This window comes from Esox lucius, chromosome 7 (assembly GCF_011004845.1).
Source record: "Esox lucius isolate fEsoLuc1 chromosome 7, fEsoLuc1.pri, whole genome shotgun sequence".
Taxonomy (NCBI): Eukaryota; Metazoa; Chordata; class Actinopteri; order Esociformes; family Esocidae; genus Esox; species Esox lucius.
In genome coordinates this window covers 49,591,973-49,613,645 of record NC_047575.1, presented here as the reverse complement: position 1 = coordinate 49,613,645, position 21,673 = coordinate 49,591,973, and the positions used below count along the sequence as shown (strand labels likewise).

At 45.6% G+C, this 21,673-nt stretch overlaps 1 protein-coding gene and 1 long non-coding RNA gene across 2 annotated transcripts in view; both read left to right on the top strand.

Moving 5' to 3' along the window:
• Window positions 1–9,748, top strand: part of LOC105006942 (ferroxidase HEPHL1) — a 60,238-nt gene extending 50,490 nt beyond the window's left edge. Inside the window, exons 18-20 of the mRNA XM_029120928.2 lie at window positions 6,100–6,253; window positions 9,510–9,524; window positions 9,621–9,748. Coding sequence (XP_028976761.2) covers window positions 6,100–6,253; window positions 9,510–9,524; window positions 9,621–9,688 — 237 coding nt within the window. The 3' untranslated portion in view covers window positions 9,689–9,748. The remainder of the gene's footprint in view (window positions 1–6,099; window positions 6,254–9,509; window positions 9,525–9,620) is intronic.
• Window positions 9,749–12,435: 2,687 nt separating this feature from the next.
• Window positions 12,436–14,379, top strand: LOC109615939. Its single transcript, XR_002196943.3, has 2 exons — window positions 12,436–12,760; window positions 12,791–14,379. It is a non-coding gene; the product is annotated as an uncharacterized LOC109615939 (long non-coding RNA).
• The last annotated feature ends 7,294 nt before the right edge of the window (window positions 14,380–21,673 follow it).

Sequence of the window (21,673 nt, the reverse complement as noted above, 5' to 3'; positions counted from 1 at the left end):
CCAGGTCAGGGGAATAGGGCTGTAGTATGAGTATCACATCTTTATCCCAGGCATTGTTAATGTAGAAACATATTCCTTCTACCCTTCCTTTGGCCTGAGAGTTCTGTGTCACGATCCACCGGGAAGGTGGAGAAACCAGCAGTTGCAGGGCTGAGTCCGGTATGGACCCGGTATAGATCCGGTATGGATCCACACAGCCACATTCAGTGAAACACAAGGTGGATGATGAGGAGAGATCTCTGTTTTCCCCAACAGGAAGTGAAGTCAGTTTTTGCTGAGTGATCACATGTTAGCGAAGAATGTTCCAGGTAGCGGAGTCCATAGTCTACGGCACCTTGAATGTTCCAGGTAGCGGAGTCCATAGTCTACGGCACCTTGAATGTTCCAGGTAGCAGAGTCCATAGTCTACGGCACCCTGAATGTTCCAGGTAGCGGAGTCCATAGTCTACGGCACCCTGAATGTTCCAGGTAGCGGAGTCCATAGTCTACGGCACCTTGAATGTTCCAGGTAGCGGAGTCCATAGTCTACGGCACCCTGAATGTTCCAGGTAGCGGAGTCCATAGTCTACGGCACCCTGAATGTTCCAGGTAGCGGAGTCCATAGTCTACGGCACCTTGAATGTTCCAGGTAGCGGAGTCCATAGTCTGCGGCACCTTGAATGTTCCAGGTAGCGGAGTCCATAGTCTGCGGCACCTTGAATGTTCCAGGTAGCGGAGTCCATAGTCTACGGCACCCTGAATGTTCCAGGTAGCGGAGTCCATAGTCTGCGGCACCTTGAATGTTCCAGGTAGCGGAGTCCATAGTCTACGGCACCCTGAATGTTCCAGGTAGCAGAGTCCATAGTCTACGGCACCTTGAATGTTCCAGGTAGCGGAGTCCATAGTCTACGGCATCTTGAATGTTCCAGCGACCTGGCTCGTTCACCTTTCCGGCTGCGTTTTACTGCTTGACTAAGAGCAGATGTACAGGGAGGGAAAAAAGTATTTGATCCCCTGCTGATTTTGTACGTTTGCTCACTGACAAAGAAATTATCAGTCTATAATTTTAACGTAGACTATTTGAACAATGAGAGATAGCATAACAACAAAAAAATCCAGACACCTATAAAAGACACCTGTCCACAGAAGCAATCAGTCAATCAGATTCCAAACTCTCCACCATGGCCAAGATCAAAGAGCTGTCCAAGGATGTCAGGGACAAGATTGTAGGCCTACACAGGGCTGGAATGGGCTACAAGACCATCGCCAAGCAACTTGGTGAGAAATGTTGGGTGAGAACCTCCTTCCCTCAGCCAGGGCATTGAAAATGGCTCGTGGATGGGTATTCCAGCATGACAATAACCGAAAACACACGGCCAAGGCAACAAAGGAGTGGCTCAAGAAGAAGCACATTAAGGTCCTGGAGTGGCCTAGCCAGTCTCCAGACCTTAATCCCATAGGAAATCTGTGGAGGGAACTGAAGGTTCAAGTTGCCAAACATCAGTCTCAAAACCTTAATGACCTGGAGAAGATCTGCAAAGAGGAGTGGGACAAAATCCCTCCTGAGATGTGTGCAAACCTGGTGGCCAACTACAAGAAACATCTGATCTCTGTGATTGCCAACAAGGGTTTTGCCACCAAGTAGTAAGTCTTGTTTTGCAAATACTTATTTCACTCATTAAAATGCAAATTAATTCATAACATTTTTCTGGATTCCTTTGTTATCTATCACTGTTCTAATAAACCTACCATTAAAATTATAGACTGATCATTTACCTCGCTGGCGGGGAAGGAGCCTGAGCTAGTGCGTGAGGTTGAGAGGTTCCGATTAGAGGTAGTCGGGATCACCTCTACGCACGGCTTGGGCTCTGGAACCACACTCCTTGAGAGAGGATGGACTCTTCACCACTCTGGAGTTGCCCATGGTGAGAGGCGGCGGGCTGGTGTGGGTTTGCTTATAGCTCCCCAGCTCTGCCGCCATGTGTTGGAGTTTACCCCGGTGAACGAGAGGGTCGTTTCCCTGCGCCTACGGGTCGGGGATAGGTCTCTCACTGTTGTTTGTGCCTACGGGCCGAACGGCAGTGCAGAGTACCCGACCTTCTTGGAGTCTCTGGGAGGGGTGCTGGAAAGTGCTCCGACTGGGGACTCTATTGTTCTACTGGGGGACTTCAACGCCCACGTGGGCAACGACAGTGACACCTGGAGGGGCGTGATTGGGAGGAACGGCCCCCCTGATCTGAACCCGAGTGGTGTTCAGTTATTGGACTTCTGTGCTAGTCACAGTTTGTCCATAACGAACACCATGTTCAAGCATAAGGGTGTCCATCAGTGCACGTGGCACCAGGACACCCTAGGCCGCAGGTCGATGATCGACTTTGTTGTCGTCTCATCTGACCTGCGGCCGTATGTCTTGGACACTCGGGTGAAGAGAGGGGCGGAGCTGTCAACTGATCACCACCTGGTGGTGAGTTGGATCCGATGGCGGGGGAGAAAGCTGGACAGACTCGGCAGGCCCAAGCGTACTGTAAGGGTCTGCTGGGAACGTCTGGCCGAGTCTCCTGTCAGAGAGATCTTTAACTCCCACCTCCGGCAGAGCTTCGACTGGATCCCGAGGGAGGTTGGAGATATTGAGTCCGAGTGGACCATGTTCTCCACCGCCATTGTCGAAGCGGCCGCTCGGAGCTGTGGCCGTAAGGTCTCCGGTGCCTGTCGAGGCGGCAATCCCCGAACCCGGTGGTGGACACCGGAAGTAAGGGATGCCGTCAAGCTGAAGAAGGAGTCCTATCAGGCCTGGTTGGCTTGTGGGACTCCTGAGGCAGCTGACGGGTACCGACAGGCCAAGCGGGCTGCAGCCCGGGTGGTTGTGGAGGCAAAAACTCGGGCCTGGGAGGAGTTCGGTGAGGCCATGGAGAAGGACTATCGGCTGGCCTCGAAGAGATTCTGGCAAACCATCCGGCGCCTCAGGAGAGGGAAACAGTGCCCTACCAACGCTGTTTACAGTAGAGGTGGGCAGCTGTTGACCTCAACTGAGGATGTCGTCGGGCGGTGGAAGGAATACTTCGAGGATCTCCTCAATCCCGCCGTCACGTCTTCCATTGAGGAAGCAGAGGATGAGGGCTCAGAGGTGGACTCGTCCATCACCCGGGCTGAAGTCACCGAGGTGGTTAAGAAACTCCTCGGTGGCAAGGCACCGGGGGTGGATGAGATCCGCCCTGAGTACCTCAAGTCTCTGGATGTTGTGGGGCTGTCTTGGCTGACACGCCTGTGCAACATCGCGTGGCAGTCGGGGACAGTGCCTCTGGGATGGCAGACCGGGGTGGTGGTCCCTCTTTATAAGAAGGGGGACCGGAGGGTGTGTTCCAACTATAGGGGGATCACACTTCTCAGCCTCCCCGGGAAAGTCTATGCCAGGGTTCTGGAGAGGAGAATACGGCCGATAGTAGAACCTCGGATTCAGGAGGAACAGTGTGGTTTTCGTCCAGGCCGCGGAACACTGGACCAGCTCTATACCCTCTACAGGGTGATGGAGGGTTCATGGGAGTTTGCCCAACCAGTCCACATGTGTTTTGTGGATTTGGAGAAGGCATTCGACTGTGTCCCTCGTGGCATCCTGTGGAGGGTGCTTCGGGAATATGGGGTCCTGGGTCCTTTGCTAAGGGCTGTCAGGTCCCTGTACGACCGAAGCAGGAGCTTGGTCCGCATTGCCGGCAGTAAGTCAGACTTGTTCCCTGTGCATGTTGGACTCCGGCAGGGCTGCCCTTTGTCACCGGTTCTGTTCGTAATTTTTATGGACAGAATTTCTAGGCGCAGCCAGGGGCCGGAGGGTGTCAGGTTTGGGGACCACACGATTTCGTCTCTGCTCTTTGCGGATGATGTTGTCGTGTTGGCCCCTTCAAGCCAGGACCTTCAGCATGCACTTGGACGGTTTGCAGCCGAGTGTGAAGCGGTGGGGATGAAAATCAGTACCTCCAAATCCGAGGCCATGGTCATCAGTCGGAAAAGGGTGGCTTGCCCACTTCAGGTTGGTGGAGAGTGCCTGCCTCAAGTGGAGGAGTTTAAGTATCTAGGGGTCTTGTTCACGAGTGAGGGAAGGATGGAACGGGAGATTGACAGACGGATCGGTGCAGCTTCTGCAGTAATGCGGTCGATGTATCGGTCTGTCGTGGTGAAGAAAGAGCTGAGCCGTAAGGCGAAGCTCTCGATTTACCGGTCAATCTACGTTCCTACTCTCACCTATGGTCATGAGCTTTGGGTCATGACCGAAAGGACAAGATCCCGGATACAGGCGGCCGAAATGAGCTTTCTCCGCAGGGTGGCTGGGCGATCCCTTAGAGATAGGGTGAGAAGCTCGGTCACCCGGGAGGAGCTCAGAGTAGAGCCGCTGCTCCTCCACATCGAGAGGGGTCAGCTGAGGTGGCTTGGGCATCTGTTTCGGATGCCTCCGGGACGCCTTCCTGGGAAGGTGTTCTGGTCCCGTCCCACCGGGAAGAGACCCCGGGGAAGACCTAGGACACGCTGGAGGGACTATGTCTCCCGGCTGGCCTGGGAACGCCTCGGTGTCCCCCCGGAAGAGCTGGAGGAAGTGTCTGGGGAGAGGGAAGTCTGGGCATCCCTGCTTAGACTGCTGCCCCCGCGACCCGGCCCCGGATTAAGCGGAAGATGATGCGATGCGATCATTTACAAAATCAGCAGGGGATCAAAAATAAATTCCCTTCGTGTAGCTCTGGCCAGAATGTCCAGTAATTCAACTGCTGTTACGAGAACATCCGGGAATAAATCCACTGGAGTTGTTTCCTGATGTACATGAGCTCTTCTCTTGAGAAAACAATCTGAGAATTGTTACAGAACACTGATTTAACACACAAAATAAGGCAGAACATTGCGCACCAACTAACCTTGGCAGCCTGCAACGCCATCCTCGGTTGAATTTTTACACACACTCTCCTTTTGACACAATGTATTCTCCTTTTAATCCAACATATTCTCCTTTTTACATATCTTCTCCTTCTTACACAACATATTCTCCTTTTTACTCATCTCCTTTTTACATCTTCTCCTTCTTACTCAACTCAACAGAACTTATTCACCTTTTTACAGAATGTCTTCTCTTTTTTACAAAATGTCTTCACCTTCCTTATTGTTATCCAGCTTCCACGCTCCAGTAGATTGTGTTACCTCTATTTAGAAAGATACTGAATCAATTATGGTCTCCCTTTACCATAGATCTCAGACCTTAACCCAATATAGCACAGTCCCCAGACCTCAACCCAATACAGCATAGTCCCCAGACATCAAACAAGACCTCAACACAATACAGCACAGTCCCCAGACCTCAACCCAATACAGCACAGTCCCCAGACCTCATCCCAATACAGCACAGTCCCCAGACCTCATCCCAATACAGCACAGTCCCCAGACCTCAACCCAATACAGCACAGTCCCCAGACCTCAAACCAATACAGCACAGTCCCGAGACCACAACCCAATACAGCACAGACCCCAGACCTCAACTTGATATAGTAAAGTCCCCAGACATCAAACAAGACCTCAACCCAATACAGCACAGTCCACAGACCTCAACCCAATATAGCACAGTCCCCAGACCTCATCCCAATACAGCACAGTCCCCAGACCTCAACCCAATACAGCACAGACCCCAGACCTCAAACCAATACAGCCAGGTCCCCAGACATCAAACCAGACCTCAACCCAATACAGCACAGTCCCCAGACCTCAACCCAATACAGCACAGTCCCAAGACCTCAACCCAATACAGCACAGTCCCAAGACTTCGACCCAATACAGCACAGACCCCAGACCTCAACTCAATACAGCACAGTCCCAAGACTTCGACCCAATACAGCACAGACCCCAGACCTTAACTCAATACAGCACAGTCCCCAGACTTCAACCCAATACAGCACAGTCCCAAGACTTCGACCCAATACAGCACAGACCCCAGACCTCAACTCAATACAGCACAGTCCCCAGACTTCAACCCAATAGTACACAGTCCCCCGATCTCAACCAAATATAGAACAGTCCCCGGACCTCAACCTAGATGTGACCTGGTCCCCTTACATATCTCCCGGTCTGTGTGTGTTTTTGTGTGTGTGACAGATGGACAGTATCCACCGTGCGGATGTGTTTGACCTCTTCCCGGGGACATTTCAGACGGTGGAGATGATAGCAGGTCATCCTGGTACATGGCTGCTTCACTGCCACGTCGCTGACCACATCCACGCCGGCATGGAGACAACATTTACCATCACAGGTCAGACACTTAACTGTGTGTGTGTGTATAGTCCTCTGTCTCACTGTGTGTGTGTGTATAGTCCTCTGTCTCACTGTGTGTGTGTGTGTGTATAGTCCTCTGTCTCACTGTGTGTGTGTGTGTATAGTCCTCTGTCTCACTGTGTGTGTGTGTGTATAGTCCTCTGTCTCACTGTGTGTGTGTGTGTGTATAGTCCTCTGTCTCACTGTGTGTGTGTGTGTGTATAGTCCTCTGTCTCACTGTGTGTGTGTGTGTATAGTCCTCTGTCTCACTGTGTGTGTGTGTGAATAGTCCTCTGTCTCACTGTGTGTGTGTGTGTGTGTATAGTCCTCTGTCTCACTGTGTGTGTGTGTGTGTGTATAGTCCTCTGTCTCACTGTGTGTGTGTGTGTGTGTGTGTGTGTGTATAGTCCTCTGTCTCACTGTGTGTGTGTATAGTCCTCTGTCTCACTGTGTGTATGTGTGTATAGTCCTCTGTCTCACTGTGTGTGTGTGTGTGTGTATAGTCCTCTGTCTCACTGTGTGTGTGTGTGTGTGTGAATAGTCCTCTGTCTCACTGTGTGTGTGTTTTATAGTCCTCTGTCTCACTGTGTGTGTGTGTGTGTGTGAATAGTCCTCTGTCTCACTGTGTGTGTGTGTGTGTATAGTCCTCTGTCTCACTGTGTGTGTGTGTGTGTGTGTGTATAGTCCTCTGTCTCACTGTGTGTGTGTGTGTGTGTATAGTCCTCTGTCTCACTGTGTGTGTGTGTGTATAGTCCTCTGTCTCACTGTGTGTGTGTGTGTGAATAGTCCTCTTTCTCACTGTGTGTGTGTGTGTATAGTCCTCTTTCTCACTGTGTGTGTGTGTGTATAGTCCTCTGTCTCACTGTGTGTGTATAGTCCTCTGTCTCACTGTGTGTGTGTGTGTTTAGTCCTCTGTCTCACTGTGTGTGTGTGTATAGTCCTCGGTCTCACTGTGTGTATGTGTGTATAGTCCTCTGTCTCACTGTGTGTGTGTGTGTGTATAGTCCTCTGTCTCACTGTGTGTGTGTGTGTGTGTGTGTATAGTCCTCTGTCTCACTGTGTGTGTGTGTGAATAGTCCTCTGTCTCACTGTGTGTGTGTGTGTATAGTCCTCTGTCTCACTGTGTGTGTGTGTGTATAGTCCTCTGTCTCACTGTGTGTGTGTGTGTGTATAGTCCTCTGTCTCACTGTGTGTGTGTGTGTGTGTGTATAGTCCTCTGTCTCACTGTGTGTGTGTGTGTGTGTGTGTATAGTCCTCTGTCTCACTGTGTGTGTATAGTCCTCTGTCTCACTGTGTGTGTATAGTCCTCTGTCTCATTGTGTGTTTGTGTGAATAGTCCTCTGTCTCACTGTGTGTGTGTGTGTGTGTGTGTATAGTCCTCTGTCTCACTGTGTGTGTGTGTGTGTGTGTATAGTCCTCTGTCTCACTGTGTGTGTGTGTATAGTCCTCTGTCTCATTGTGTGTGTGTGTGTATAGTCCTCTGTCTCACTGTGTGTGTGTGTGTGTGTATAGTCCTCTGTCTAACTGTGTGTGTGTGTGTATAGTCCTCTGTCTAACTGTGTGTGTGTGTGTATAGTCCTCTGTCTCACTGTGTGTGTGTGAATAGTCCTCTTTCTCACTGTGTGTGTGTGTATAGTCCTCTGTCTCACTGTGTGTGTGTGAATAGTCCTCTGTCTCACTGTGTGTGTGTGTGTGTGTGTGAATAGTCCTCTGTCTCACTGTGTGTGTGTGTATAGTCCTCTGTCTAACTGTGTGTGTGTGTGTGTATAGTCCTCTTCCTCACTGTGTGTGTGTGAATAATCCTCTGTCTCACTGTGTGTGTGTGTGTGTGTGTATAGTCCTCTGTCTCACTGTGTGTGTGTATAGTCCTCTGTCTCACTGTGTGTGTGTGTGTGTGTGTGTATAGTCCTCTGTCTCACTGTGTGTGTGTGTGTGTGTGTGTATAGTCCTCTGTCTCACTGTGTGTGTGTGTATAGTCCTCTGTCTCACTGTGTGTGTGTGTGTGTGAATAGTCCTCTGTCTCACTGTGTGTGTGTGTGTGTGTGTGTGTGTGTGTGTGTGTATAGTCCTCTGTCTCACTGTGTGTGTGTGTATAGTCCTCTGTCTCACTGTGTGTGTGTGTATAGTCCTCTGTCTCACTGTGTGTGTGTGTGTGTGTGTATAGTCCTCTGTCTCACTGTGTGTGTGTGTGTGTGTGTGTGTGTGTGTATAGTCCTCTGTCTCACTGTGTGTGTGTGTGTGTATAGTCCTCTGTCTCACTGTGTGTGTGTGTTTGTAAACTCAATCCAAAATCTAGAAATGTATCTGAATGGGATCCTTTTTGCTAGTGAGATATTTTGGGGTTAGGATGTAGATTTTAGGAGGGTTAGGGTTATGGTTTTAGGAGGGTTATGGTTATGGTTTTAGGAGGGTAATGGTTATGGTTTTAGGAGGGTTATGGTTATGGTTTTAGGAGGGTAATGGTTATGGTTTTAGGAGGGTAATGGTTATGGTTTTAGGAGGGTAATGGTTATGGTTTTAGGAGGGTAATGGTTATGGTTTTAGGAGGGTTAGGGTTATGATTTTAGGAGGGTAATGGTTATGGTTTTAGGAGGTTTATGGTTATGGTTTTAGGAGGGTTAGGGTTATGATTTTAGGAGGGTTATGGTTATGGTTTTAGGAGGGTAATGGTTATGGTTTTAGGAGGGTTAGGGTTATGATTTTAGGAGGGTTAGGGTTATGATTTTAGGAGGGTTAGGGTTATGGTTTATGAGGGTAATGGTTATGGTTTTATGAGGGTTAGGGTAATGGTTTTATAAGGGTTAGGGTTATGGTTTTAGGAGACAGAGCTCTCAATATTTACGAGACAGTGCTCCAAGGTTCTTGTCTTGTTGTTCTAGTCTAGGTGTTCCCATCACAGGGTTCTGGTCTTGGTGTTCTAGTCTAGGTGTTCCCATCACAGGATTCTGGTCTAGGTGTTCTAGTCTTGGTATTCTAGTCTGTGTTGTATTTTAGGTGTTCTAGTCTTGGTATTCTAGTCTGTGTTGTAGTTTAGATGTTCTAGTCTTGGTGTTCTGGTGTTGTTGTTCGATAGATCAGGTGACATGGTGGTGTCCAGCCTAGTTACCTGGGTGTAGAAGCTCAATGGTTTCATCTTAATCACAATGATTTAACGTGGTCTAATGTGATATTATCTAATGTGGTCTAATGGGATATTATATAACATGTTCTTATGTGATATTAAATAACATTGTCTTCTTCTTCTTCTCTTCCAGAGGGAAAGTCTGATGGTAAGTACCTGAAGTGAAATAGGTAAAGAAATAACAGTGAAACAATCTGTTTCATTCTTTAATGAGTAAAATCCCGTCATTCACTTCTTCCTGCAGCTCCTCGGATGGTTGACTGCATCTACACCCTGCTGTTCTCTCTGCTGCTAGCATTCATGTGTGTGTGAGTGTGTCTGGGTGTGTGTGTGTCTGGGTGGGTGTGAGTGTTTCTGGGTGTGTGGGTCTGGGGGTGTGGGTGGGTGTGAGTGTGTCTGGGCGTGTGTGTTTGAGTAAGTGTGTCTGGGTGTGTCTGAGTGTGTCTGGGTGTGTGTTTGTGTTCGTGACCGACATGATTTCCACTTAAGATAAATGGGAACAAGGATCAAGCCACTAACAAGGTGTGGCCATGTGTGTGTTTATGAGGTAACCCAACCAATCAGAGTCCAGTCCTTCATAGAGAACCAATGATAGGGTTTATATTTTAACCCTGGACAGCTGAAGTCTTTGTGCAACTCCTCCATGGGATACGATCAGGGAAAGATGGCATACACACATGAATGTTACAACTTTTCAATCACGAATGCAATTTAACTGCTGTTCTCAGCAATGTTTTGAATAGTCTTTTCACTGCTGAATAAATATTGTGACAATGACAATGAATCTAGTTGGGGTTAGCAGTCAGATTAGAAAATGTAGTTGGGGTTAGTTTGTTTTTGAACCCTTTCACATTGAATTTCACATTGTTTGAACTTGGTATTTTTGAACGTAGAGGTCAGAAAAGCCACTGGTGAAACATTTCCTATCTTCATTGTACTAAGATTAATTAATTATCTTGATTAAAATCTGGACTCTATATTCATTTCTGTTTACTGTCTTCTAGGGAGGGGAATTTTGCAATATGATAAACCACCTACCTAGACTAAATATATTGAAAAATAAATTACATTACAGACAGCAATGAATACTTTTCAAACAGTAAATACTGATTCATGAATTAAATAGAGGCCAATAATGTCTCATTAATTTTTTTAAATAAAACATGTAAAACAAACAACTCAATACATGTATTGGAAGCATGTTTCTGAAATCCTGAATCATCCATAATTTTTTATGGAGGCTGTTCCTTGTATCGTCATTATTGATGGTGACAATAGCGCCCCCTGTCAGGCATCTAGGTGTTACTGCATGTTGATGTCTTATCTGCCCAGACAACAAATTGGCATGACTGTAATATGTTACACTAATGCTTTACCATCCACTCATCCAACACATCACCTTATTTAACCTGGTCAATAGTCAGTATCAGAGGATGTTATATAACAGGGTTTCTTAAACTGTGGGTCAGGGCCTTCAGTGGGCCCTAGCATGTTAATAACCTTCTATCCATCTACAGGTGCTGGTCATCAAATTAGAATATCATCAAAAAGTTGATTTATTTCAGTAATTCCATTCAAAAAGTGAAACTTGTATATTATATTCATTCATTACACACGGACTGACATATTTTAAATGTTTATTTCTTTTAATCGTGATGATTATAACTGACCACTAATGAAAATCCCAAATTCAGTATCTCAGAAAATTAGAATAATACTTAATACCAATACAAAATAAATATTTTTAGAAATGTTGGCCAAGTGAAAAGTATGAACATGAAAAGTATGAGCATGTTCAGCACTCAATACTTAGTTGGGGCTCCTTTTGCCTGAATTACTGCAGCAATGCGGCGTGGCATGGAGTCGATCAGTCTGTGGCACTGCTCAGGTGTTATGAGAGCCCAGGTTGCTCTGATAGCGGCCTTCAGCTCTTCTGCATTATTGGATCTGGCGTATCGCATCTTCCTCTTCACAATACCCCATAGATTTTCTATAGGGTGAAGGTCAGGCGAGTTTGCTGGCCAATTAAGAACAGGGATACCATGGTCCTTGAACCAGGTACTGGTAGCTTTGGCACTTTGTGCAGGTGCCAAGTCCTGTTGGAAAATGAAATCTGCATCTCCATAAAGTTGGTCAGCAGCAGGAAGCATGAAGTGCTCTAAAACTTCCTGGTAGCCGGCTGCGTTGACCTTGGACCTCAGAAAACACAGTGGACCAACACCAGCAGATGACATGGCACACCAAACCATCACTGACTGTGGAAACTTTACACTGGACTTCAAGCTACGTGGATTCTGTGCCTCTCCTCTTTTACTCCAGATTCTGGGACCTTGATTTCCAAAGGAAATGCAAAATTTACTTTCATCAGAGAACATAACTCAGCAGCAGTCCAGTCCTTTTTGTCTTTAGCCCAGGCAAGACGCTTCTGACGCTGTGTCTTGTTCAAGAGTGGCTTGACACAGGAATGCGACAGCTGAAACCCATTTCTTGCATATGTCTGTGCATGGTGGTTCTTGAAGCACTGACTCCAGCTGCAGTCCACTCTTTGTGAATCTCCCCTATATTTTTGAATGGGTTTTGTTTCACAATCCTCTCCAGGGTGCGGTTATCCCTATTGATTGTACACTTTTTCTACCACATCTTTTCCTTCCCTTCGCCTTTCTATTAATGTGCTTGGACACAGAGCTCTGTGAACAGCCAGCCTCTTTAGCTATGACCTTTTGTGTCTTGCCCTCCTTGTGCAAGGTGTCAATGGTTGTCTTTTGGACAGCTGTCAAGTCAGCAGTCTTCTTCCCCATGATTGTGTTGCCTACAGAACTAGATTGAGAGACCATTTAAAGGCCTTTGCAGGTGTTTTGGGTTAATTAGCTGATTAGAGTGTGGCACCAGGTGTCTTCAATATTGAACCTTTTCACAATATTCAAATTTTCTTAGATACTGAATTTGGGGTTTTCATTAGTTGTCAGTTATAATCATCAAAATAAAAAAATAAAAATCTTTGAAATATATCAGTCTGTGTGGAATGAATGTATACATTATACAAGTTTCACTTTTTGAATGGAATTACTGAAATAAATCAACTTTTTGATGATATTCAAATTTTATGACCAACACCTGTGTATCTGTCTGTTCATCTGTTTGATTTCTGACCTGTTTAATTACGTGCTCTAGTTATCCGCATCATATTCAGAAAAATAAACAGATTGTATAATTACTACTGTAGCAGATGTTGTTGAAGTGTGAAATAAAACATTTTGGAAAGTGTTGTTTTTCTATTGTGTAGGGGCTGACATAGCAGGGGCTTGATAGGGATTTTTGAGTGGAGCAGGTTTATCCAGGACTGTGGGTCGGTGTTCTGTAGCAGACAGACAGGAGCAGAGGGAGGTCTATCAGATAACACAGGAGCAGAGGGAGGTCTATCAGATAACACAGGAGCAGAGGGAGGTCTATCAGATAACACAGGAGCAGAGGAAGGTCTATAGCAGACAGCAACAGTGGGAGAAAGGTTTCTTGGAAGTGAAACTCTTTACATGCAGCGGGAGTGAGATGGGCCCAATAGGTCAGACAGACAGATGACAGAGAAGTCCAGAGGTCTTCACATGTAGTCATCCCAAAGAAGGTGATTCAATAGGTAAATCAATTGCTCTGAGGCAGGATGTTGACAGCAGGAAGGTCTGATCAAGATCAGGGGAGGTAACTGTGTGGGGTCATGTGTTTTTGCCTCTAGTCACCACAAGGGGGTGTGCACTGCTATAGAACTGAATAGCATTGCCAATAACAGGTGTTCAGGATAGTTTCTAGCTAGGGGCTGTAGAATTGATTAACATTGCCAATAACAGGTGTTCAGGATAGTTTCTAGCTAGGGGCTGTAGAATTGATTAACATTGCCAAGAACAGGTGTTCAGAATACAGTTTAGGGGCTGCTATCAATTGGTCCAATTCCCACTTCCATGCTCTGTCCTCGTCATAACCTGTCCTCTGTCTTCCATGCTCTGTCCTCGTCATTACCTGTCCTCTGTCTTCCATGCTCTGTCCTTGTCATAACCTGTCCTCTGTCTTCCATGCTCTGTCCTTGTCATAACCTGTCCTCTGTCTTCCATGCTCTGTCCTCATCATAACCTGTCCTCTGTCTTCCATGCTCTGTCCTCGTCATAACCTGTCCTCTGTCTTCCATGCTCTGTCCTCGTCATTACCTGTCCTCTGTCTTCCATGCTCTGTCCTCGTCATAACCTGTCCTCTGTCTTCCATGCTCTGTCCTCGTCATAACCTGTCCTCTGTCTTCCATGCTCTGTCCTCGTCATTACCTGTCCTCTGTCTTCCATGCTCTGTCCTCGTCATAACCTGTCCTCTGTCTTCCATGCTCTGTCCTCGTCATTACCTGTCCTCTGTCTTCCATGCTCTGTCCTCGTCATAACCTGTCCTCTGTCTTCCATGCTCTGTCCTCGTCATAACCTGTCCTCTGTCTTCCATGGTCTGTCCTCGTCATAAACTGTCCTCTGTCTTCCATGCTCTGTCCTCGTCATTACCTGTCCTCTGTCTTCCATGCTCTGTCCTCGCCATAACCTGTCCTCTGTCTTCTTTTCACCTTAACTTGGAATTGGATAAAAGTGGTTTAAGGGTTGAGTGTATGACAATGTATTGTGGATCCAATGGAAGTTTTGAAATGATTGGTTCGTATCAGTGTTCTGATTGAAACGTCATGCCTGTGACATCACAGCTAATCTTTTTTATGAAGAGTCTGTGAATATTCAGGAGGGTCTTTCCATCAGCATCCAATACAGTCAATTGACGTCCCTTTATTAAATATTCTAAACCTTATTCTCATAGCGAGATGCATCCACCAACATGAAGACAGCCACACTGTAACCCGGCAACACGGTTGAGAAATACTCAGTTCCGTTTGCTGCTGCCAATGAATGGAATGAGTTGCAAAGACCCTTAAGCACGACACTCTTGTCTCACTCCTTCAAAAACGAAAATAAACAAGCTGATATCTGACTGTATACTTCACCTGTTGAATGCCCAGTTCTTATCTGAGTCTCTCTCTATTTAAATATTCTTTATTTTTGTCTATTTATTTATAATGTATTATTGATGTTTCTTTGTGTACAGTCCTGTTGGGCATTTGAATTTCTTCGTTGTGGTCATCTCGAAAACGATCATTGGTTCTGAAGTGACTTTCCTGGTTAAATAACCGTTGGATTAAATAATTTGGGCCTTTGTTCGGCTAATCTCAATGGCCACTCTAAACAGGCTTCAGAGTTTTTCATCATAGATGGGAAAAGGAAGGACAACCGTCTCTGCAGCCCTCCATCAGTCGGGCCTTCATGATAGAGTGGATGGACGGAAGCTACTCCTCAGTAAAAGGCATATGACATGTTGCCTGAAGGACTCAGAGAGCATGAGACAAAATAAACACTGGTCTGATGACGACAACTAAACCATTAGTCTGAATGCCAAGTGATACATCTGCCGAAAGCCGACATCTGCCGAAGAACTTGATATTTTGTGAGCTGCATGATGCTCCAGCTCATCAGTAGATCTTCACATGATGGGAACCACCTCCGGTTCTAGTGGCTAATTATGATCCACAATTGCAAGCTGACTTCAGATCCTACTAGGAGTGGAAAGGTATCATACACCAGGAGACACTGTTGTTCCATCCATTGGCTAATGCAGATGTGGATCCCATTGGCTAATGCAGATGTGGAACCCATTGGCTATTACAGATGTGGAACCCATTGGCTATTACAGATGTGAAATCCATTGGCTAATGCAGCTGTGGATCCCATTGGCTAATGCATGTAGGAAATCCATTGGCTAATGCAGATGTGGATTCCATTGGCTAATGCAAATGTGGATTCCATTGGCTAATGCAGATGTGGAATCCATTGGCTAATGCAGATGTGGAATCCATTGGCTAATGCAGATGTGGAAAGCTTTAACCAAGTCCTGAAATATTGTCTCTGTGCCGTGCCTGATTAAATATGGTGACAGGAAAGACACATTTTGAGCTCATAATTGGAAGAACCTTGAGAGTCCTGCTTAACACAGACCATCTGCCTTTAGCGACTGATGAACCACCTGATGAAAGCTACAGGAAAAATGTCATGATGCTCAAAAAAAGTACCATGACCGAAGAACAATGTCAAGGAGGATTCATTATTACAAGATAGAGACGATGTCTAGGTGGAGACCATTTAGAGGACAAAGGCTTAAAATCTGTTTGTCTGGCCTGTATATTGGATCAGTACTTGACATTCCTCTGTCAAGATGGAACATTCTGGAACTAAAGAAATATTTTTCATATAAATCAACCTTAGGTAGAAGAAAAGCAGAGGAGAAGGACAAGAAGTTGCTTATGGGGGGGTGTGAGAAGCAAGAGAACACAAAGAACCTTGGAGAACCACAACCAGTTTGTGAGTGAAGGCTACCTGCTAAACTCCATGACTTTATGTTGACATATGGTCTCCGGTAAAGAAAGGAAGAAATGTAGAACCTGACTAACTACTTATTTAATAGTTTAGTTCTAGAACTACAAATACCAATGTCCATATAAACTAAAGTAAGTTTAACATTTGAGAAGGCGCAAATATGCTACCTGAGGAGAACTTAGGTGACAGCTACAATAGTTGACAAATGTAACTTTCTAATATTTATTAAACTTTGTTCAAAGATACTACGTCTTTAGTGATCATTGATAAGACAAACTCGAACATGCAGTTTGCCAACATTACTCATCCAATCTGACAGTTTTAGAGGATCTAAAAGGAAGAAAGTGAGAAGCTGTCTGAATCCAGGTGAGTTGGTAGAGACGCGCCCAAGAAGATTCAAAGATATGATTGCTAACAAAATCGCTTCTACAAAGCCATGAAAAAAAGGAATGCTTATATCAATGAGAAATATTATTTTTTTATTTTCTGTAAATCGGCAGACATTCCTAAAATCATGTTTTTTGATAAAAACATATTTCATCAATTATAAATTAAGTCCATAACAACATTTTTATTAAAGTGAAGGGGTTGTAATAAATATAAAGGGTAAAAGAAAAGCTTTATTTACAATCCACAATATCCAAAGGAAAAAAACTATGAAAATGTATAAAAAATAAACCAGTAAAATACCCCAAATGGGCTGGATGTTTTCTAGACCCACAGTAGAAGTGGATGCTCCAGATGGGAGTGTGTGTTTGTCTGAGATACTCTGAAAGCCTCTCTCTGTTTCCTCGGTCTGAGCAAACATTCCTTGGACACATTATCTCTGTTCATTGATGACATTCTAATCAGCCATTGCCACATCCCAGATCACAGTCTTCATTTGGTCAAAGGCTACTGGGGGCGGGGGAGAACAACAGCGATACTGAGGTTGGATCTTATTTTCAGCATTAATAACTAAATCTAGTAATAATAAAAGGTTATGTGGCATCTGTCTACCTCGACTCTTGAGATGTACAACGTCGTAAAAAGCCTTGACTATAGAGAGATGTATAGCCTCATATAAAGCCATGTTTCTACAGAGATGTATAGCCTCATATAAAGCCATGTTTCTACAGAGATGTATAGCCTCATATAAAGCCATGTTTCTACAGAGATGTATAGCCTCATATAAAGCCATGTTTCTACAGAGATGTATAGCCTCATATAAAGCCATGTTTCTACAGAGATATATAGCCTCATATAAAGCCATGTTTCTACAGAGATGTATAGCCTCATATAAAGCCATGTTTCTACAGAAATGTATAGCCTCATATAAAGCCATGTTTCTACAGAGATGTATAGCCTCATATAAAGCCATGTTTCTACAGAGATGTATAGCCTCATATAAAGCCATGTTTCTACAGAGATGTATAGCCTCATATAAAGCCATGTTTCTACAGAGATGTATAGCCTCATATAAAGCCATGTTTCTACAGAGATGTATAGCCTCATATAAAGCCATGTTTCTACAGAGATGTATAGCCTCATATAAAGCCATGTTTCTACAGAGATGTATAGCCTCATATAAAGCCATGTTTCTACAGAAATGTATAGCCTCATATAAAGCCATGTTTCTACAGAGATGTATAGCCTCATATCAGACACTTGAGGAGAAGGGATTTGGTCAGGGAGGTGGCCAACAACACAATGGCCACTCTCTTCAGAGTTACTTCGTGGAGATGGAAGAATCATCCAGAAGGACAACCACATTGGCAGCACTCCACCAATCAGGCTTGGTGGGAGTGGCCTGATGCAAGCCACTCCTCAGTAACCCTAAATGCACATCGCCCACTCACTCAACTTGCAAATCGCTCAATCTCTGGCGATCTGCTGCTGAGATTATTTGTCAATGTTCAAATAGCAATATATTTTGTTTTACGTTATATATGTATCACTCATCCGTGATACCCAAACGATCTCTGAAACATTCTCCCATATCTGCATTTTTTAAATAAAACCAGAGAAGCATTGTAAGTAATGGGAAAACTAGACACCAAAATATTCCCTTTATCATCCATTCCTGAGCTAGTGAAAAAGCTTTAAGCTAGCAGGTAGAAAAGAGAAGGAACTTCAACATGCAGAGAACATCAACCTAGTTTCAAATGCACCAAGCAACACAGCGTCATCCTGCACAGCCAAAGTCTTATGATATGGCACCTGACAACAATGTTGTGAGAATTAAGAAGAGTACTGAGTAAAAATGGGGGAGTATGAACATTATGGCAGAAGCATTGAGTATTATAGATACATATGAGTGTAATATGCTTATGAATGGTACATGCAGAGCATCTGGAAAGTTTGTGTGTGATCAGTGTTACTGGTTGAGGAGCCTTATGGCCTGAGAGAAAAAAAGCTTTGTGAGTCTGGAAGTGCCCTGATGCTCCAATAGTGTCTACCAGACGGCAGCAGGGTGAACAAACCAGAGCCTGGGTGGCTGTGACCTTTGATATTGAGTGCTTTCCTAGGGCATAGTGTGTGGTAGATGCCTTGCACGGAGGGTAGATGGCAGCCAATGATGCCCTCTGCAGACTTCACCACCCACTGGAGGCTTTGCGATTCGCAGTGGAGCAGCTGCTGTACCATGTAGTAATGCAGCCTGAGAGGATGCTTACAATGGTGCACCTGTAGAAGTTGGTGGGAGTGTTTGCAGACATGCCCTGATTTCTCCTCAGGAAGTATAGTCGTTTTTGGGCAGTTTTCACTGCCAAATTCGCTTGTCTGGACCAAGTGAGGTCATCCTTGATGAACATACTGAGAAACTGGAATTCGGAGACTCTCTCCACTTCACTCTATCGAGATATATGGGGGGCATAACCCCAAGCTGCTTCCTGAAGTCCACCATCATCTCCTTAGTATTACAGACGTTGAGAGAGAGGTTGTTGTCCTGGCACCATGTAGCCAGGTTCCTTACCTCATCTCTGTACACAGTCTCATTAATGTTGGAGATGAGACCCAGGATGGTTGTGTCATCTGTGAGTTTGAGGATGATGTTGGAGCTGTGTGTGGCCACGGAGTCATGTGTGAACAGGGAGTACAGGAGGGGACTGAGTACACAGCCCTGGGGGGCTCCGGTGCTAAGGGTCAGTGCAGAGGAGGTGAGGTTGCCCATTCTCACCACCTGGGGTCTGCCCGTCAGGAAGTCCAAGATACAATTGCAAAGGGAGGTGTTGAGTCCCAGGGTCCTGAGCTTAGGAACAAGCTTGGTGGCCACAATAGTGTTGAATGCAGAGTTGAAGTCCACAAACAGCATCCTCAATTTTGTGTTGCCTTTTTCCAGAGGGTGGTGAGTGTCGTCAGGGTGATGGCGTCGTCCGTACATCTATTGGGACGGTATGTGAATTGAAAGGTGTCCAAGGTGTCAGGAAGGGTGGAGCAGAAGTGAGTTCTGACCAGCTGCACTTCATGATGGTGGAGGTCAGTGTTACAGGGTGGTAGTCATTCACTACATGATGGTGGAGGTCAGTGTTACAGGGTGGTAGTCATTCACTTCATGATGGTGGAGGTCAGTGTTACAGGGTGGTAGTCATTCACTACATGATGGTGGAGGTCAGTGTTACAGGGTGGTAGTCATTCACTACATGATGGTAGAGGTCAGTGTTACAGGGTGGTAGTCATTCACTTCATGATGGTGGAGGTCAGTGTTACAGGGCGGTAGTCATTCACTTCATGATGGTGGAGGTCAGTGTTACAGGGTGGTAGTCATTCACTTCATGATGGTGGAGGTCAGTGTTACAGGGCGGTAGTCATTCACTTCATGATGGTGGAGGTCAGTGTTACAGGGTGGTAGTCATTCACTACATGATGATGGAGGTCAGTGTTACAGGGCGGTAGTCATTCACTTCATGATGGTGGAGGTCAGTGCTACAGGGCGGTAGTCATTCACTTCATGATGGTGGAGGTCAGTGTTACAGGGGGGTAGTCATTCACTACATGATGATGGAGGTCAGTGTTACAGGGTGGTAGTCATTCACTTCATGATGGTGGAGGTCAGTGTTACAGGGTGGTAGTCATTCACTTCATGATGGTGGAGGTCAGTGTTACAGGGCGGTAGTCATTCACTTCATGATGGTGGAGGTCAGTGTTACAGGGTGGTAGTCATTCACTTCATGATGGTGGAGGTCAGTGCTACAGGGTGGTAGTCATTCACTTCATGATGGTGGAGGTCAGTGTTACAGGGTGGTAGTCATTCACTTCATGATGGTGGAGGTCAGTGTTACAGGGCGGTAGTCATTCACTTCATGATGGTGGAGGTCAGTGTTACAGGGTGGTAGTCATTCACTACATGATGGTGGAGGTCAGTGTTACAGGGTGGTAGTCATTCACTTCATTATGGTGGAGGTCAGTGTTACAGGGTGGTAGTCATTCATGATGGTGGAGGTCAGTGTTACAGGGCGGTAGTCATTCACTACATGATGGTGGAGGTCAGTGTTACAGGGCGGTAGTTGTTCAGGCAGGTGATGGAAGGTTTCTTCAGTACCGGGACGATGGTTGTCTGTTTGAAGCAGAAGGGGACTGCAGACAGAGACAGGGAGAGGTTGAATATGGAGGTGAAACCCTCCACTAGTTGGTCAGCCCACCCCCTGAGGACATGGCCTGGCTTTGGTAATCGTCAAACTCCATCACTGCCCAATCGCTGGAAATTAGCATAAAGTTTAACAATTCTCAACTCTCAACTGTCGCTGGGAGATTTTATCTCAGTGAGTTGCTCCGCCCACTGTCATTGTAATTCGCTGGCTCTTGTTGGATATGAATGTGAGCATGCCTCACATATGAGCTAGTGAGCAGGCAGTGTGCATGTAGGGTTAAAGGCACATGGAGTTTGCCAAAAGGCATCTAAAGGACTCTCAGACCATGAGAAACAAGATTTTCTGATCAAACAAGATTATACTCTTCAATTTGAATGCCAAGTTGTTTGGAGGAAACCAGGCACCGTTCATCACCTTGCCAAAACCATCCCTATGATGAAACATGGTGGTGGCAGCATAATGATGTGGGGATGTTTCATCACCTTGCCAAAACCATCCCTACGATGAAACACGGTGGTGGCAGCATATTGATGTAGGGATGTTTTTCAGAGGCAGGGCCTGGGAGGCTTGTCAGGATCAAGGGAATGTTGAACAGAGCAAAGCATAGACAGATGATCCTAAGCACACAGCCAAGACAACACAGGAGTGGCTTTAAAAGACACATGTCAATTACATATTTCAATCTGACCAATTTTTTTATATTTCGACATATATGTACATATGTCTTGATCCAACCAAATATATGTTTACAATATGCTCATATAAGACCTATAAGTTACATACATACAGCCCCAGAAAATATTAGGAGACCACTGCACCTTTTTCTTTCCTTTCCTCCCAAAAAAGTTGAAAAGGAAGGATTTGAGTGACGAACAGAAGGATTAAAATTAAGATGTGTAGCCTTATTTTTTAACTATGACTCTAGAGATGTATAGTCTCATACAAAGCCATGCCCTCAGTAGATGTATAGCCTTGTTTATACCCATGACTCTAGAGAAAAGTCAGACTGTAGGTTCTGGACCATAACCAGGTCAGGTCAGCATCCGTCCCATGGCTGGAGATGACTGATGGATCATACATCTAACAGAGAGATGTTAAGAGCGCTCACGTTTTCAGCTGGTGGAGAGAGAAGAGGCCCTAGTGGTCTGAGTCTGGAAGCCTGTGAGTGAGAGCGAGAAAGAGAGTGAGAGAGAGAGAGAGAGAGAGAGCAAAGGGATAGAGAAAGGACCTCTGGGAAGCACAGTGATGTCTCTGTATTCTGTACTATATATTGGTTAGTGATATATGATTAAAAT